Source organism: Panthera tigris, chromosome E1 (genome assembly GCF_018350195.1).
Source record: "Panthera tigris isolate Pti1 chromosome E1, P.tigris_Pti1_mat1.1, whole genome shotgun sequence".
NCBI classification, from domain to species: Eukaryota; Metazoa; Chordata; class Mammalia; order Carnivora; family Felidae; genus Panthera; species Panthera tigris.
This window is the reverse complement of record NC_056673.1, coordinates 4,048,355-4,067,571: the sequence shown is the minus strand read 5'-3', so window position 1 is coordinate 4,067,571 and position 19,217 is coordinate 4,048,355. Positions and strand designations below refer to the sequence as shown.

General features: G+C 43.8%; 1 protein-coding gene across 2 annotated transcripts in view; it reads right to left on the bottom strand.

Moving 5' to 3' along the window:
- Positions 1 to 19,217, bottom strand: part of CFAP52 (cilia and flagella associated protein 52) — a 43,496-nt gene that overhangs the window by 14,669 nt on the left and 9,610 nt on the right. For both annotated transcript variants that reach the window (XM_007085959.3, XM_042966757.1), the window contains exons 4-8: positions 16,875 to 17,003; positions 13,051 to 13,150; positions 11,996 to 12,112; positions 8,683 to 8,783; positions 5,373 to 5,543 (exon numbers count right to left, since the gene is read on the bottom strand). In XM_007085959.3, the coding sequence (XP_007086021.1) occupies positions 5,373 to 5,543; positions 8,683 to 8,783; positions 11,996 to 12,112; positions 13,051 to 13,150; positions 16,875 to 17,003 (618 nt within the window). The remainder of the gene's footprint in view (positions 1 to 5,372; positions 5,544 to 8,682; positions 8,784 to 11,995; positions 12,113 to 13,050; positions 13,151 to 16,874; positions 17,004 to 19,217) is intronic.

Genomic DNA, 19,217 nt, shown 5'->3' with positions numbered 1-19,217 from the left:
TCCTTGTGAAAATCAAATATCACAGAATGAGCACACCTAGAGAACTTTCCAAACTCTTCCTACCCTTGATGGACAGTCCACTTTTTCAGGAGTCTAGTCAAGACATTAGCTCTTCAAGGAGCAGACTGTCCCTAGTTTAGGATCTGAAAGGTGAAGTTCCAGAAACAAACAAACTGATTGGATCGAGATGGCCTATCAGGCCCGTGTGCCTCCCGTCTAGAAGCCCATAAAATAAAGACACAGATAAAGATGACGGAGAGAGGGGTAGACGTAGAAGATGTCGAAGTAGATATGGGAAAGCAGGAGAGATTACCATCAATTAGGCCAGAAATATTGAGGACAAAGAGAAATCAGCCGGATAGAATCTGCGAAGAAACAGAACCAGAGAGACATACAGAATATTAAGATCACGGATAGACGGTACTTCTCGTAATGTTGGAGCAGTGAAGCCACACTAACCTTCCCACAGACAACAGTTATGAACACCGGATTGAATTCATGACATCAGGGACCCCGAATCCCAAAGACAATGAAGACATTTGAAAGTAAACAGAAATCAAGGAGTGTTCGCTCTTGTAAAAGTACAACCGGAAAGGGTTCAGGATCATTACTGTGTTGCTGGCTAATTCGAAGGTTAGCCAGCAGTAGCCACACAAAAAGGTGGCAGAGAAACCGTAGCCTCACCAGCTACAGATATGCAGAGATCAGAGTTAAGGCCTAGAAAATTAAAAGGGGAAATCATGGCAGCAAGAGACCCACCAGGATAAAACCTAAACTCAGATTATCAACACTGCCCAGATTCCCATCTGATAGCTAAGTTCTATGTGCATGGTAGAACCCCCAAGAGGAAGAGAAAGCAGAGACCAGAAGGAACTCTACTTTTCTTTTCTTTTTTTTTTTTAAATTCTATTGATTTTTTTTTTTTTTTAAGGATTCTATTTTTGAAGACAGAGCTATATGGGATCAACCTAGGAGGGTTTTTTTTTTCCCCTTTTTAACTGAATACATTCACCAACTGTGTTCAGCTTGAGTGGCAGAAAGATGGACCTTACAGGCTTAACATATCAGAAGCCAGGGCCTGAGGTCATAAGAACACCTGGGAACTAGGGGAAAATCCCCAGTAGCAAGGAAACCATGGAGAGGATGACTTTCATCTCTGCACAAATCCTTGGGAGGATGCTAAATTACACAAGCCCACGGGCTTGCCCAGAACCTGTACAAAAAAGTAGCCGTAGGAAGCCATGAAAATGTCAACTGCTGCATTCTATGAGAAAGATAAAGTTTGCAGTTTGAGTCCAGGCCAAGAATCCTCAGAGAATACTACAGAATTCAGAGTTACTGCATTATATGTAGATGTAGATATGTATGCGGATATACATGTATGTAGATAATATGTCTGTAGATAATACATGTATGTCGATAATATGTATTACCTATTATGCTGAGTTTTCAACAAAAAGTAATTAGACATGCAAACAAATAGGAAAATACGAGTCAAGAAAAAGGCAGTCAAAAGAAACTGACTCCAAGTAGATCAAGGTATTGGATTAGCAGACAGACTTTAAAGCAACTATTTAAATTGCATTCAAAGTATTAAGGGAAACTATGATACCAATAAATTAACAGATAGGTAATATCAACAAAGAACTAAAAACTACATTTTATTATACTTATAAATTATTATAATATATATTTATGACAAAGATTTATGACTCTTTTAAAACAAAAATTGTAATTTTGTATCAATGGGTTAATAATATGAATAGGTAGGTGTACATGAAAACAAAAGCACCAAGAATAAGAATGGGGGTAAGAGAAATAAGTTGTCGCAAAGTTCCCAGACTGCATTTTACTTGAAGTAATTCAACATTAACTCTAAGCAGACTGTGATATGTTAAAAATGTACATCATCATCCTTAGAGCAGCCATTAAAAAAAAATTAATGCAAAGATGTATAGGTAGAAAGCCAATAGAGCAATTAAAATGTCACACTAACAACATCTGATTAAAGCAAAAGGTGGAGGGCGCCTCAGGGGGCTCAGTCGGTTGAGCGCCCGACTTCGACTCAGGTCATGATCTCACAGTTCGTGGGTTTGAGCCCCGCGCTGGGCCCTGTGCTGATGGCTCAGAGCCTGGAGCCTGCTTCGGATTCTGTGTCTCCCCATCTCTCGGGCCCTCCCATGCTCACGCTCTGTCTGTCTCTCAATAATAAATAAACGTTAACAAAATTTAAAAAAAAGCAAAAGGTGGAAGGAAAGAATAGAAGAACAAAGAACAGATGACACAAAAGAAAACAAATAACAAAGGAAGATTTAATACTACTAGATCAAAAATTACATTAAGAGTAAATGGACTAAGCATTCTAAATAAAATGTAGAGATTTTTAGACTGGATAGAAAAGCAATAACTAATTACATGCCGTTTCAAGAGAAGAACTGTAAAGATACACTATATTGAAAGTAAAAGTATTTTGTAAAATATATACAAAGAACAACAAAGCTGGGATGAATACATTAATATCATATTTCAAATCAAAGAGAATTAGTGGAAATGAAGAGGGTACACTTAATAATGATTAAAATGTCAATACATTAGATGTGCATATATGTATATATATATGCTAATGTACACACACACACACACACACACACACACACACACACACACCCTTCAAAAATACATGAAGCAAAAACTGACAGAAATAAAGGAAGAAATCAATGTTCATTGCTTGAGGCTTTAACACACTTCTCTCAGTTAAATGATAAAACTATTGACAAAAAAACTACTAAGGATAAGCTATGTATGACAGTAACATTAAAAGGTTCCATAGAGAAAAAAATATGACCTCCAAAATACATAATGAATTGTTCCATTTACATGAAGGTCAAAAGCAGGTAAAATGAATCTATGGGGCTAGAAGCCCAGGTAGTGATTCTCTTTAAGGAAAAGGGTTAAGGGTAGTGATTGAAAGGGGTGTTTTGGGGTGATGGAAATATTCTATTGTTTGAGCAGGTGGTAGTCATATAGGTGTGATATTTCATCGAGGCGGTTACTTATGATTTATATACTTTCTGTAAGTATATTTCAATACAAAGTTCATTAAAATACTTTTTATACCTAGCCACATTATCACTGAAATCCGAGGGTAAAACAAAAATATATTCAGATAAGTAAGGACCAAATTTTCTATACACAGACTATCTCTGAAAGAATTACCATCCCCCACCCCTCTCCCCATGAACAACATAGAAAAAAATCAAATAGCGAGATGTGTGAAATAAAAAGAGGGTGATAAAAGCAAAAAACAAAAGTTATAGTTAAAGCTAAAAGTAATTATTTGTAAAAGATAATAACTATATAATCTGAGTCTAATTCTAAACAATGTTATCATCAGAGACGGTGAGAGGGAAATAAAATATGCCGAGACTCTTGCTCCTTTGGAAAATATGATGTAAATGTTGGTTAACTCTAGTGTTTGAAAGAAAAATAATTTATATTAGAAATTCAAGGGTAAATCACTAAGTGAATAAAAACAAAGTGAATAGTTTCCAAGTCATGGGGAGCAGGGGAGGGGAAGGGAGGACCGAAAAACATGATGGCCACACAGCAAAAGACAAGAAAAGTAAACAAGAAAAAAAGAAACTTTGTTAAATAGAAAATTATCTATAAACTCATTTGACATAAATAAGTACGAACAGATCGAATTCTACGGAAGACCAAGACTTACCTAAAATTAAATGATACCAATAGGTTGAAAAAAAGAGACAGTTTCTTTTGCTACGATGCATGTTTCTGTAATGTGTATTAGCTCACATGCAATTGGCAAAGAGGCACGTGATAGCAGAATATTGCAGAAGTTGCTTTGGTTCGTACATATTTTCCCCCAATATATCAATGCTTTGGCGTACAAAGTAATAGCAGCTGAAAACAATGTACATTAACACAGATGAATCAGCAAGGAGAGGAAGCGTGTGTTCCCTTACATGATGCTCATTTACCCCACGTCCTTCCTCTCGGCTCAGTTTTCTCCACAGCTTGGCGGGGGGAGGGGGGAGGGAGCAAAGCAGGAAGAGGGTAGTGACTCTTAATAGGTTTCTTTTGGGGATAATGCAACGTTCTACAATTAGATTATGGTGATGGTTGCACAACTCTGTAATACGCAAAAATGACTGAACTACACACTCTAAATGGGTCAACTTTATGGTAGGTGAATTATATTTCAATAAAGCTGTTTAAAAAAAAAAGGAGGTGGGGAGAAAAAGAAGAGTTACAAATCCTGTATTCGAAAAGATAGTTGAAAATCTGCTCTTATAAAAGGCCCCAGGGGCCAAATAATTTTTACCAATTGATTCTACCAAGCTCCTTAGAAAAAAGAGGAAAACAGTGAGATGGAAAGAAAATGACCAATCAGTTTTATTTTTTTTTTAATTTTTAAAAATTTTTAAATGTTTATTTTTGAGAGAGAGAGAGAGAGAGAGATCGATCTACAAGGGGCAGAGAGAGAGGGAGACACAGAATCCGAAGCAGGCTCCAGGCTCCGAAGCAGCTGTCATGACAGAGCCCAATGTGGGGCTCCAACCCATGAATGTGGGGCTCAAACCCACGAACCGGGAGATCATGACCTGAGCTGAAGTCAGATGCTTAACTGACTGAGCCACCCAGGCGCCCCTGACTAACCAGTTTTCCAAAAAGATCCCCCTGGTAGGAAGCACGAGCCATTTTCACTCTTAGAAACATTTAGAAGAACCCACTTTCAAGGACTCAGGGAACCCAAAGCACATTTCATGATCGTGAGCAACGATTTTGAGTTTTGCAAATTCAAGTTCATGCTGAGGAAGGTCAGAGCAAAACCTATCTGATCAGCTTTGTGGGATGAATGTTGCCAGAGACAAAATGTATTTCAAAAGCAAAACATGGCAAACGACTTTTTTTTGATGTCACAGCTGCTAATGGTTGTTTGTTTCACTTGTTTTGTGTGGGATTTACCAAGAAATCCAGAAGATCACCAAGAGGTCCAGGAGACCTCCTGAGGCCACCACCATTAAGTATGCCCAATCTAAAAGACCCAGTTGAAAGAAGTTTGAAAAAAGGCACTACTAAGGTTTCTCCAGACAGCATTGCGAAAACAGAAATGTTTCCCTGATGGGCTTATTAGAAAAGCCAACATTCAAAAGAAGCCCAAATTTCAATTGTGAAAACAAATGTAGCGACGTGGTGAAGGTAAGAGAAATAATTATTGTTAAGAATTCTTATTAAAGAATAAGAAAATACCAGTATTATATTTATAATTATTACTGTAATTAATGATATTAAATTACAATTGCTTGTTTTCATTGATGTTAGGAGCAAAAGTCCTTTGCTCTTCTACTTACAATGGAAAGACAACGTCCTGGACAGCTTCAAAGTGACAGGTTGCAATGAGAGTCTCTTTGAAATCCGTGAAGTTGACCCGATAAATGTGGGATTCTTCCGTTCCTACAAAAAAGTGGTGTCCTTCCCCTCGAAGGGTGATAGAAGTGATGCCACCTTGTAACTGGATTTTCCTTTCAGGAGAAGCAAGAAGGTAGAGTCACTCAATCAGGGAGCATTTATTACAGAGGATACAAATCAGGCATATGACCTGGGACATAACTTCAGGGAGGTGATGCGATCGGAGAGGCAGGAGTGACTCACAATATTGGGCGCCCACGGTCAGCAGAGGGAGAGGCCAGCATGGTTTATGATAGTCGGGGGCAGGGGAGGGGGCTTGCTCAGCGACAGAGAGTCTAAAATGGGTTGCGAAACACTGGCAGGATCTGGATAGAGGGAACATTCCAGGCAGGCAATGCGCACAAACCACCATGGCAGTCGAATACTTTATGAATGCCATTTCTGGGAAATAATCCTAAAACTGGGGGAGGGGAGAAGCCTTGATGTCAAAGGATGTTATTATAACCTTAACGAAAAGAGAAAAAAGTTGGAACTATTTAATAATAACGGAATGGTTAAATCGTCTATGGGACGGCAACTTCTCAAAGCCATTTGCCTAGCCAGTAAAGCCATGTTGAAAACTTTATGGAGTATATGTATATTTTACCACAGTTTTTTAAAAAACAGTAATATTGAAAATGTTGATGATGCTCGCCTTAAGTAAAAATAAACCAGAAAATAGAATTTCATACACAAAATAAGTACAATTATTTCAAAATATGTGCGAAGAACGCAGACCAGGAGAAATAACAAGATGTTCACGGTGACTATCTTCACCAGAACTTTCAGGGACTGTTTTCTCTTCTTCCACATTTCAGATCCTTCTGTTTCCCAAATGTTTAACAAGTATGAACTTAAAAAAAAAAAAAAAAAAAAGAGTAGAAAAATGAATGAGGCCCTAAAAACCCAGTCTTGCTCTGCAACCGATTTAGTTTTAACAATCAGAATGTAACAGGGGTTCTTGTGCAAGGGATCAGCGTGGGAAATGCAGTGTTTCACAAAGATCCATTTGTTGGTGGGATGCAGAACGGTTAATGAAGAAAGGATTGACCCCAAGTCACATGCCGGATTCTTCGCTAACTAGATAGAGCTCTGCGACTCTGGATACATCGCCAGAAATCCCCGGGCCTCAGTCCATTCAACCGCAGAGTAATTTCTCCTCTGCGGGGTCTCAGTGAGGATTAGAGATAATGGAGGTCATGTACATGAGGCCATGGAGGGCAGCCAATAGAAATACTGGCTATTGGCATGTGGGCTGCCTAGAAGACAAGGTGAAGGCCAGGGCTATGCGGGGCGAGGCCAGGGGTCCCTGAACTCCGGCAGTCTGCTTCATCATAATACTTTCCTGACTTCTCACGGGAGCTACTTTCTTAACCCACGAAAACCCAAGGAGGTAGAAGTCACCGCGTCCAAGGGGAGGCTATCCTGTCACACAAGGTTAGTTTGGAGGCTTACACAGCACAGACCCTGTACTAAGTGCCTTGAATCTAACCGTCTTCGTTACAATGGGGACATCACGTCTGTGTATTCAAAACAGGGTGTTAGAAAACTAGGGGGTTCATTTTTTTATACTCACTCCATGTATCCAGAGTCTAACCAACGCTGCCCTGGAGTAGCCTCCCTCTCTTAGTCCCCTTCACACAAACATAAAACCGGTCCCCATATATTCTCAAGAAGACCTATCTGGGGGGCACTGAACTTAAAATTGCTACCTGTCCCCTCTCTCTTCAAACCCTAGTCCCCCCTTCCTGTATCTCCAACTCCATTTGTCTCCACGGTTCTCACCAGCCTTCAACACGATGTAATTCCGTGTTTACTGTGTTACTGACCGTCTTTTTCCCTCCTGCCGCAACGTCAGCTCCATGAGAGCAGGGACTTTTCCCTTCATTTCTGTTTGCTTTGTTCGTTGCTGTACCCCAAGCACACCCGGAATAGCACGGGGTACCTAGTGAATGCTCGGCACAGATCTGTCCGAATGAAGACAGCTGATGCACTACCTACAATCCTATAGCTCCCTTGGGGCTGTGCCGAGGCCACAGGGAGCGTATCTAGGGCCATCTGATTTTGCTGAAACTCCGCTCAAGTTCTGCCTCTGCCCCTCCGCCCACTACCCCCGTGGGATGGCCCCCTTCTCTGACGTCCTTTGTAACAGATCTATAATACGTTTTACTTTATCTGGACTATGAGATTTGTGTATACATATTATCTTGTATTCCGAGGACTTTTTCGTACGTGTAGAACTTATCCCCAAACCAGACTCTAAGTTCTGGAAGGACAAAGACCATATCTTACTTTGTGTTTTCTTCAACGTTTTTTTTTTTTTTTTTTTTAATTTATTTTTGGGACAGAGAGAGACAGAGCATGAACGGGGGAGGGGCAGAGAGAGAGGGAGACACAGAATCAGAAACAGGCTCCAGGCTCCGAGCCATCAGCCCAGAGCCTGACGTGGGGCTCGAACTCACGGACCGCGAGATCGTGACCTGGCTGAAGTCGGACGCTTAACCGACTGCGCCACCCAGGCGCCCTTTTTTTTTCTTCAACGTTTTTTTTTTTTTTTTTTTTTTTTTTTAATTTTTTTTAATTTTTTTTTTTACTTTGTGTTTTAATAGCATCTGGCACACTGGTTTGGACAGAGGTGCTCAATGAACACTTACTAAGGACAATGGATAAAGTTTTCTTGTGTTTCATTTTAATTGGATAATCCATAAAGAGTATATGGCCGAGTATCTACTACAAAGAAGGAGCTGGTGAAGGTTGGCTATTTGTATCAAGACTTGTACTCAAACGAATAGTAGTAGTCGAACCAGCAGAGTGCCTGACACATAATAGGTACGCATGACATCAGAAATTCTACTGAATACGCAAATTTTCAAAGTTTGAAATTTGAGGTTATTGGCTGGGTATCTTTATAACCGCGTCTTATCTGCCGTCATGGCTCCATGTATCAAGTGAAATCATAATTTATGTGTTTATTAGAAGGGCAATATCCCCCTTTGGGTCATCGGGGGCTACTTTGTCTCGATTCAACACGAGCTATTGTCTTTTCACCGGCAACGAAATCATCGGTTGTGATTCCAACCGCTCGTTTTCACAGTAAGATGCAACTCTTTTTACCAGATACGACTTCGCCAATGTCTCACAGCCCCTGGCTTTACGCAGACCTCCCGCTGGTGGGTCTTTCCCCATCCCAACCCCACGGAGTCTGGAACTTACTTGATGGGTTTGTAGCTGGGGCTTTTACAGAAGACCAGCAATCCGGCTCCGGAACCCACCAACAACCCCCCCATCTTCAGGCACTTGATGGTGGACACTCCCTGTTGGGGGAGAAACAGCATTGAGAGAAAGGCCAAATGGTTTCATCGGGAAGAGTCAGCGTGTGGCCTGGGACGAGGGATGGCCAGGGGGTTATGTCAGTGCTGGCACGTGTTGTCTAGAGAAAGCTCATGAAGGGATCGCCTGGGATGCACCCCTGGGCTGGACACAAGGGCCCAGTGCCAACAACGAGCCTACGTGCCGGAAGTAGCCTTCCCGGTCCGGCAAGGACCAAGCACGCTTCACCAAACTTCCTCCCTGTAAAGCCAGCTGTGCGTTTTGAATGCATCAAACATGAATACTTTACATCCACTCACATGGAGTGAGAGCAGGAGATGGAAAGACGGCCACACAACACTAGATCCTCAGCAGCCAGTGTTTTCACCAGAATTTAATTCTTTTTTTTAATGTTTGTTTAATTTTGTGTGAGAGGAAGAGAGAGAATGTGTGAGTGGGAGAGGGGCAGAGAGGGAAGGAGAAAGAGAATCCCAAGCGGGCTCCACACTGTCAGCGCAGAGCCCGACGCGGGGCCCGAACCCACAAACTGTGAGATCGTGACCCGAGCAGAAGTCGGACGCTCAACTGACTGAGCCACCCAGGTGCCCCCAGAACTTAATTCCTACACTTACAACTCTTATAACCCCTCATTGTTTGGTGACTATATTTTCTGAACTAAAGCATGCAGTATATAACCTTACCAACGATAGGACGTATTTAAACTCAAAGCCATCTTCGACGTTTGGGGGATTGGATGGTTATTTTACAGCACCCACTGTGAAGTTCTGATTTTAAAATGTGCATGACCAATATTTCATGGTAAAGCTTTCGGTAATAGTACAGCTAGTGACTTTTTTCAGGCTTGTCTTAACAAACTTTGACCATCATAAAACAAATATCGTGTCCCTTCGAGTTACGTTACGTTGAGTTCTGCCTGTTCTGGTTCAAAAAGCATTTCATGTTGGAGAGGAGAAAGCAAGGTTCCAGAATATGAAGGCATGGAGCAGAATTATGTGGCTCCCCCTCCCCCTGTCTGGCTGCCCCAGTTCCAGAAACACTGTGGGAGGACAAGTCAATAAATGCCTGGCCCGTTGTCCAGGGAGATGACCCAGGAGTGAATATTCTTAGCATGTGTCTGGGGACTTGGGGAAGCAAGAGATAAAGTGTTCAACAGGGCCTCAAAGTTACCTATGTGTGATTTCTTTTTTCTTTTTTTATATTTTTAATTTTTTAATCTTTATTTTTGAGAGAGAGAGAGAGAGAGCGAGCGTGAGCAGAGGAGGGGCAGAGACGGAGACACAGAATCCGAAGCAGGCTCCAGGCTCCGAGCTGTCAGCATGGAGCCCCACATGGGGCTGGAATCCATGAGGCTGAAGATCATGACCCAAGCCAAAGTCAGATACCTAACTGATTGAGCCACCCAGACGCCCCTAAGTAGATTTTCAAAATGGGTTACTGCCCAAGATCACGTAATATTCCAAACAAATGTGTTCAGTGATACTTCCTATCCCTTCATCCCGTAAGAGTTATGTAAGAGTTCCAGGATGCCTGGGTGGCTCGGCCGGTTGGCTGAGCATCCGACTCTTGATTTTTGGCTCAGGTCTTAATACCAGGGTCGTGGGATCGAGCCCCACATGGGGCTCTGTACTGACATCGTGGAGAGCCTGCTTGGGATTCTTCCTCTCCCTCTCTCTCTGCCCCTCCCCTGCTCTCTCTCTCTAAAATAAAAAACAAAAAGAATTACTTTCTTTCTACTTGTATAAGAGGCATCTTAGAATCATTTCTTTGTGGAATTTACTGTCAGGCTTAAATGGTTAGGAGTAAACCATCCACAGTGCACTATGCAAGGCACGTAGGTACCAAAAGCTTGAGAAACATGAAGACGGCCAACAATTTTTTTTTTTTGGGGGGGGGGGGGAATGTGGTTAGATCCCAAGTGCTGGGGGAGGAGGGTGCAAAAAATATCCAGATCAGTACTTTTCACACGTTTTATGGGGCCCTCTGGCAGTATCTCAGGAGTTGGAAACAGCAGGGTTCTGAGCCTTGCTCTCCTTGAACTGATCTGCTTTGGCTTTTATCTGTTTAACATACTGGAATCTGCCTCCTAAAAATAACTTGGACAACATTATCGAGACTACGTCTCGATCTCCTGTGGCATTATTTCTAAACCCTTCTCTACCCATACTATAGCTTTCTCACTCTTAGGCATGTCCTTAAAAACTTGGGTATTATTAAAAAAAAAAAAACCCAACAAAACTTGAGTATTATTAAATGGCTGCATGATTAAGAAAACCCTAACATCTTCCCAGAACATGGTACAGGATTCCAAGTCTTCTCGGGAATATCTGCTGAGTGGATAAGTATCTAAGCTTAGTTAGGACCATCTGCTCTCAAATGCAAAGATTAGTGGAAACAGCCCTTGTAACTTTCTGGGGGTACCGAAAACAGCCGCGCTTACTCTGTGAAACTCTCCTTTGATCGCATTGTATTTTATTTTGGTTTAGATATCAAAGTCTTTCTGGACTTTCAGCCAGAATTGTTAGGAACCCTGCAAATACAAAAATCGACAGCTTCTAGGGGCGCCTGGGTGGCTCAGTCGGTTAAGCGTCCAACTTCAGCTCAGGTCGTGATCTTGCGATTGGTGAGTTCGAGCCCCGCTGTGCTGACAGCTCGGAGCCTGCAGCCTGCTGCGAATTCTCGTGTCTCCCTCTCTCTCTGCCCCTCCCCTGCTCATATTCTGTCTCTCTCTGTCTCTCAAAAATAAATAAATGTTTTAAAAAATTTTTTTAAAATCGACAACCTCTAGGTCTTGCTTATGACTTATGGTGCTGGCTGGAGTTAAAATCTAAGACTAGTTATTAGATTGGGAAAAAAAATTACATGCACATGCATGTCTATATGTGGTATTATAGATCAAAAAGCACATTTCTCTTATATATGGTAACAGGGTTGTCGAAATGTTGGCAGCAACGTGGTAATAAATCACAGAGCCGCAGGCCCTGTGCTTGAAAGGTCTGATTCCCTAACTGAGGATGCTGACAAATACGTTTGCTCAGGGAAGAAGTTTATGCACCTTGCAAATTTAGGCGTGGCCTTGGGTACAACATACACTTTTTCTTTTGAACGCAGACTCTTAATGTAGGTCTGTGCTACCAGTGGAGGGAGGAAATCACCAGAAAAGAGCAGGGCAGAGCAGACTCTGGGGGTCTCTACTCACCAGGCTGAATTTGTCCTTCGCAGGCCCAGTGTCTGCCAGCAGCTTGGTCCTTGGGTTCATTTTCAGAATATCTCCAGTTGTGGTACCAAGGTAGAAAAAGCTATCATCGACGGCAATCTGATCAGAGAGGAGGAGGGACGTAAAGACCGGTGTTTTTTTCTCAGCGATGCCCGTGGGCCCTGATCAGGGATGGGACGAACTTTCTCTGAGGCCCCATAAAGACCTCCAAAGGTGCTCACGGCTACTTCAATTTCTGCAGACTCTAAGATGGGTAAGAACAGCCTCAGGGGGGTGGGGGGGTGGGGGGCAGAATTAGGGCCAGACTCAGAAATGGAGGAAATATGTGAGTCCAGTTAGCCTGTGCATTTCCAGGGGAAGCCTATAGTGTCTGGTGTTAGATCCACATGCGTAGATATCCCGCCAGCTCCGATTCCGGAGATGCCTCTGTAGGGCTCCTGGGATGAAGGTTTGCTCCTCCAAAGAGAATGTGTATTTGCTTTATCTCATATTTTCCAAAGTCTATCTGTATAAAATGAGGACGCATTACCTAAAGAGAAGTAAGTCCATGGGGAAGGGAGTTATCTGTGTGAACGTATGCGTCCACATTAAAAACATAGGAATAATTCCTCTTTATAGAAGAGACTGTGTTTCAACCATGAGTGTCACTGTTGGGGACTTTATTTCCAGTGGTGGAAACAAGAAATAGTGGCATGGGAGTGTGCTGCGGCCTCTGAATGCCTCCTGGCCACATGGTTTCTGTCTAGGTGAGGCGGGTTTCTGGGGTCTGATGGAAGCCCCAGTCCTGGTAAAACGAGACCTTCCCAGAGCTGTGTCTGGGCAGTGAGTCTCTCCCTCACCTGTGCTTCCTTAATCAGCATCCCTTATGTCCAGATCTCACCTGCCTACCCCCAGCCCAAGGTACACACACTTACGTATGTGTGCACGTGAGCTGGCACACACACACACACACACACACACGCACACGCACACACGCACACACCCCTTGGAATTTGTACCAATGGTTACAGACAGTAACACTTAAAAGTCATACTTACTGTAATACACATGACTATTCTTTTCATCTGACCGGTCTGGCACTCCGTTGGCCAGATTTTTCTATTTGGGAGATCCAGTTCCCATACTCGAATTGTCCCACTGTGGAAGAGAAACCCAAGCAAATGGATACCCATGTAACAGCCTCTTCATATCTTCTCTGTTTTCTGCATTCCCCCTGAAGAGGCAGCTAAGGGGGACAGAACGGGGTATTGCTGAAGGTTTGCTAGGCCCAGGGTTCTCCTTAAAATCTTCCACTCGACCCTTCCAGCCACCCTCTGAGTAGTTTTTCGGATCCTGCCGCTGTCCGAATGAGAAAACGCAGAGGCCAAACACCAGCAGAGCAAGGATTCATACCCAGCGAGCGCTCTGTCCACTGCAGTGAGAGTAAACAGAAATGCCAAAAACTAAACAAATGAAGAGCAAACCAGGGGCTCCTGGGCGGCTCGGTCGGTTCAGCCTCTGACTCCTGATTGCAGATCAGGTCGTGATCTTGTGGTTCGTGGGTTCGAGCCTCCTCTGGGTTCATAGTGCAAGGCCTGCTTGGGATTCTCTCTCTCTCTGCTCTGTTCATGCTTTCTCTCTCAAAATAAATAAATAAAGTAAAGTAAAAAGAGAGGGCAAACCAGAGTTCCCTAAGTATGTTTTTTTTTTAAGTTTATGTATTAAAAAAAATTTTAAGTTTATTTATTTTTGAGAGAGAGAGAAAGAGAGAGAGAGAGCAGGGAAGGGGCAGAGAGAGGGAATCCCAAGCAGGCTCCACGTGGTCAGCATAGAGCCTGACGCGGGGCTTGATCCCACGAACCGTGAGATCATGACCTGAGCCAAAATCAAGAGTCGAATGTTTAACCGGCTGAGCCACCTAGGCGCCCCACTAAGTATGTTTCTTTCAAGGTCTGCAGTTGTGAGGAAATATTTTCAAGAGCAAGTACTTCATTAGGGAGAATCCTGTCTTCATGAGAAAGGAGACTAAGTAACCAAAGGCCAAACGAAATCAGTACCTGACACAAGATTTGGCATATAACTGGCATTTACTCATTACATACTGAGCTAATCTGAATTTGTAACTGTAGAAACATATTGTGGTCAACATCAGAGCTGAAGCTAACAGTTGAAGGCAGAAAAGATTAATTTAAGAATAGATTGATCGGGGGGGGGCACCTGGGTGGCTCTGTCGGTTGAGTGTCCGCCTTTAGCTCAGGTCACGATGTCATAATTCGTGCGCTTGGGTCCCTCATCGGGCTCTGTGCTGACAGCTTGGAGCCTGGAGCCTGCTTCAGATTCTGTGTCTCCCTTTCTCTCTCTGCCTCTCCCCCACTCACACTCAGTCTCTCTCTCTCTCTCTCTCTCTCTCTCTCTCAAAAATAAACAAGCATTAAAAAAAAAAAAAAAAAAAGATGGATCAGGGCGCCTGACTGGCCGCATCAGTACAGCATGTGACTCTTGATCTCAGGGTTGTGAATTTGAGCCACACATTGGGCGTAGAGATTACTTAAGTCAACCTTAAAAGAAAATAAAAATAAAAAAATAAAAAAATAAAAATAGATCAAGTTCAGCTTTCCTTTTTTTTTTTTTTTTTAGCTTCCAGAGTTAGGCACATAGTAAGTGCTTAAGAAGTATTTTGTTTAAAAAAATTTTTTTTTAATGTTTATTTATTTTTGAGACAGAGAGAAACAGAGCATGAACGGGGCAGGGTCAGAGAGAGGGAGACACAGAATCTGAAACGGGCTCCAGGCTCCGAGCTGTCAGCCCAGAGCCCGACGCGGGGCTCGAACCCACGGACCGCGAGATCATGACCTGAGCCGAAGTCAGACGCTTAACCAACTGAGCCACCCAGGCGCCCCTAGAAGTATTTTGAATACTTTCTTATTTGAATACAAATCTATTTCTTGTTCCAATACATATTTTGCGTACTTTCAAAATTAAAAAAAAAAAATCAGCTTTTTCATGGCCTTCCTGGTAGATGTCACTTGGACGTCAAATTGGAATTTGCAGGATCTCTCATGAGGGATGATATAGTGGCGTATCTGAAATAGGGACCATCATGGAGGATATCATGGGTGCCATACCGGAAATCTTAACGCAGGAGTCCTTACTTGTTCTCGGCTATCGCTGTCACATGCAACCAAAGCAGACCTAGAATACAGATTGTCCTTAAAAAATTTGCTGGGGGTGGGGCGGGGGTGACGCCCGGGTGGCTCAGTCGGTAAGCCTCCCACCCTTGATTTAGGCTCAGGTCATGATCTCATGGTTCGTGAGTTTGAGCCCCACTGACAGTGCAGAGCCTGCTTCGGAGTCTCTCTCTCTTTCTCCCTCTCTCTCTGCCCCTTCCCCTCTCAGGTGTCTCTGTCTCTCTGAAAATAAATAAATAAACTTAAAAAAATATATATATTTTTCATTTGCAGGGCAGGGAAAGAGGGAGGGGAAGGGGGAGGAGGGGGACAGGGAGAAACGGGGAGAGGGAGAAAGGTGAAGGGGAGGATGGGGGGGAAGGAGGAGGAGGGAGGGGGAGGAGGGGCAGGGGAAGGAACGACGAGGGGGAGGGGAAGGGGGGAAAGGAGCTTCAATTCAAGTTTCGGCTCCTGGAGTAAGGGTGTCCATGGACGCCAGCAGCTGGACCCTCAGGAAACAAGGACCCCAACGAAGAAGCCCTGCGTGACGGTGAGTCACCTCTGAAGACAGGGGTAGGACACGGGCAGCTGCTTCAGGCTCAGGGCGCTCTCCTAGTGAGATTTGCTCCCTAGGGGCTGGCTTCCATTAGGCCAGCCAGTTTCATGGCCAGGAAGTAAACGCGTGCACACACATAATTACCCCGGAACAAAGGCGGGCTGCATACCCCAGGGTGGGGACTGGAAATGGCTGAGAGGTAGGGCAGGACCACTTCTTTGATCTGGCTGGAAACGTAGCCAGTGACGTCACAGATGGGAGCCGACAGAGGGGTTGAAAGAGATAGTCCCGCCCAACAGGTACCTCGACCCCACCACGTTCAGAGCTTTTTTTTTCTTTTTTTAATGGTTGTTTATTTTTGAGAGAGAGACAGAGCATGAGCAGGGGAGGGGCAGAGAGAGGGAGACACAGAATCTGAAGCAGGCTCCAGGCTCCGAGCTGTCAGTGCAGAGCCCCACGCGGGGCTCGAACTCACCAACCACAAGATCGTGACCTGAGCCGAAGTCCGACGCTTAACCAACTGAGCCACCCAGGTGCCCGACAGCTTTTTGACCTCTGAACTGACACACCACATTAGAGAGGATGCTTTTGTGCGGACTTCACCTCAAACTCCAAGCAGGGCCCTGTTGGTGAATCTGTAAATTAACTTCTTCTGTTAGACAGATGCTGGCCTCTGGCTTGGTCCCCCTTGGCTGGTGACAAGCTGTCACTGCTGGAAATGATCTCATGTGGCTAAAAATCAAACACCTGAGGGCTCCTGGCACGGTTCATTCGCAAACTCTCCTTTCAGGAGGCCTAACTCGAGAGCAGGTGCTAAGAAACGTCAACCTGTAAGCCAATCTGTGCATTCCGGCACATTCCCCTGGAAGCATGCATCGTAGGGCGTGTGTTATCAGTGACAAGTAACCGGAACCTGAAATCAATTCAGCGGGAAAGCAGACCCTTCTCAGGAGGAAGCACGGAATGCTCAACTAACTGGTATTTGAAAGACTTTCAGTTCAAAGGATGTTTAAGGACTGCAGCGTCACGCAAATTTACGACGGAAGGGAATTTGCTGGGACGAATACTATGTTCCCCCCCAAATTCGAGCGGCCGTGCTTTCTGCACAAGCAAACGCAGCCGTTTACGAGTTCTGAAAACGCCGACCGCAGACGCGTACTTTCCGGCGGTAACGAACATCTCGTCTCGGCACCTCGAGAAGATCACTGTCGTGGCATTCCCCACGTTGAGGCCGGCCGCCGGGCTGCCACAGATGGCTTCTCTCTTGGCTATGTTCCACACCACCACACTGCCAAAACGAGAGGGACCAAAAAAGTCAGGGGAAGACAGGTTCTCACGGTAAGAAACAGTTTTTTGTTTTCTTTTGTTTTTGTTTTTGTTTTTTAATTTTATGTATTTTTATTTATTATTATTATTTTTTAGTGGTTCTAAAAAGGAAAAAAAAAAGGTTACTTACAAAGGATCAAAAGAATTGACCCCCTTCCCCCACTAGATGTCTCCTCCATCACGCTGGATATTAGAAGATTAGCGGGTGACACTGAAAATGTTTTGACGGAAGATGGTGACGAGGCTAGAAACCAGTGATCCCATCAGTCAAGTCTGATGCTAAAATAAAGACATTTCCAGGGGCGCCTGGAAGCATCCGACTGCAGCTCAGGCCGTGATCTCACGGTTCATGAGTTTGAGCCCTACATCGGGCTCTGTGCTGACAACCCAAAGCCTGGAGCTTGCTTCAGATTCTGTGTCTCCCTCTCTGTCTCTGCCCCTTCCCCGCTCACACTCTCTCTTTCTGTCAAAAATAAACATTAAAAGAACAACAGACATTTGCAGATAGCCGAGGCATAAACGTTTACCACCCATTTGTCTCATGTAAAACAAAAGTTCCTGGGAGAAGTATTCCAGAACAGAATAATGCGATGAAGAGGACAGATGACATAAGGCACTGTTCCCAAACTTGAACGTACATCAGAATCACTTGGAGGGCTTGTTCAGACAGAGGCTGCCGGGACTCACCCCGAGAGCTTCTGATTCAGCAGGTCTGGGGTGGGGCCTGAGGTCTCGCTTTTCTAAAAGGTCCCCAGTGATGTCGATGTTGCTGGTCTGGGGACCACACTGTGAAAAGCACCGCTTTGGATCCCAGCTCCTTCTTTCTGGGTGTAATCACACAACTTAGTCCTAAACTGAATGTGTTCAGACAATAATACTAAAAATGCTGGGGAACACCGGAATCAAAATATTAAAGAAAAAGAAGGCTAACGTTACAAACTCTGTTAACGCAAAAGTATGTCTAGCTATGCTTCTCAAATTTTCTACATGTAGAAGGTATTATCACAGGCGCTCTAAAATCAAGGTATAACCAAGATTGGTAGGAATGAGGAGGTAGGAGGTGGTGTAAGAGCCATAATTTTTTTTCTTGGTAGGAAATCGATAGATACCATCTGAAGTGGAAAACTCGAGAGAAATATCACTTAAAAAGTCAAAAAGTTATAATGATAAGTAGGGAATCTTCTCCACAAAGACTCTTAAAACCAAGTACATCATACCTAAAATAAATGAAAACATACATCTACATCAAATCTTGTACATGAGTCTTCATAGCAGCATTATTACCAATAGTCCAAAAGTGGGGAAGACCCAAAGCCCCATCCACTAGGAGCGCCTGAGTGGTTCAGTCAGCTAAGCGTCCGACTTTAGCCCGGGTCATGATCTCACGGTTCGTGAGTTCGAGCCCCGCATCAGGCTCTGTGCTGACAGCTCGGAGTCTGGAGCCTGCTTTGCATTCTGTGGCTTCCACTCTCTCTGCCCCTCCCCCTGTCACCCTCTGTCTCTGTCCCTCTCTCAAAAATAAATAAACATAAAAAAATAAAACAAAATAAACAAAGCCCCATCCACTGATGGATGAAGAAAATGTGAAGAAAATAATACAATGGAATATTATTTGACAATAAAGAGAGTGAAGGATCGACACATGCCACAGCATGGATGGACCTTGAAGACATTATGCTTAATAAAAAAAATCAGCTACAAAGGGCCACATATTATATTATCCCATTCAGGTGAAACATGGAGAACGGGCAAATCTCTGGAGACAGAAAGTGGATCAGTGGTTGCCCGGGGCTGAGAGGGTAGTGGGGGAGCGGGAACGGGGAGTGACTGCTAGCGGGTGTAGGGTCTCTTCTTGGAGTGTTTAAAAATGCCCTAAAACTTTATGAAACTCTTGGTTTCTGTTCAGGTTGTTACCTCACAGTTTGTGAGTTTGAGCCCCTCGTTGGGCTCTATGGTGACGGTATGGAGCCTGCTTGGGAGTCTCTCTCTCAATTAACCTATGATAAAGGAAACAAGAATACACAACGGATAAAAGAGAGTCTCTTCAACAAATGGTGTTGGGAAAACCGGACAGCTACGCGACACGTGAAAGAACGAAACTGGACCACCTTCTTACGCCATGTACAAAAATAAATTCAAAATATATTAAAGACCTAACTGTGAGGCCTCAAACCAT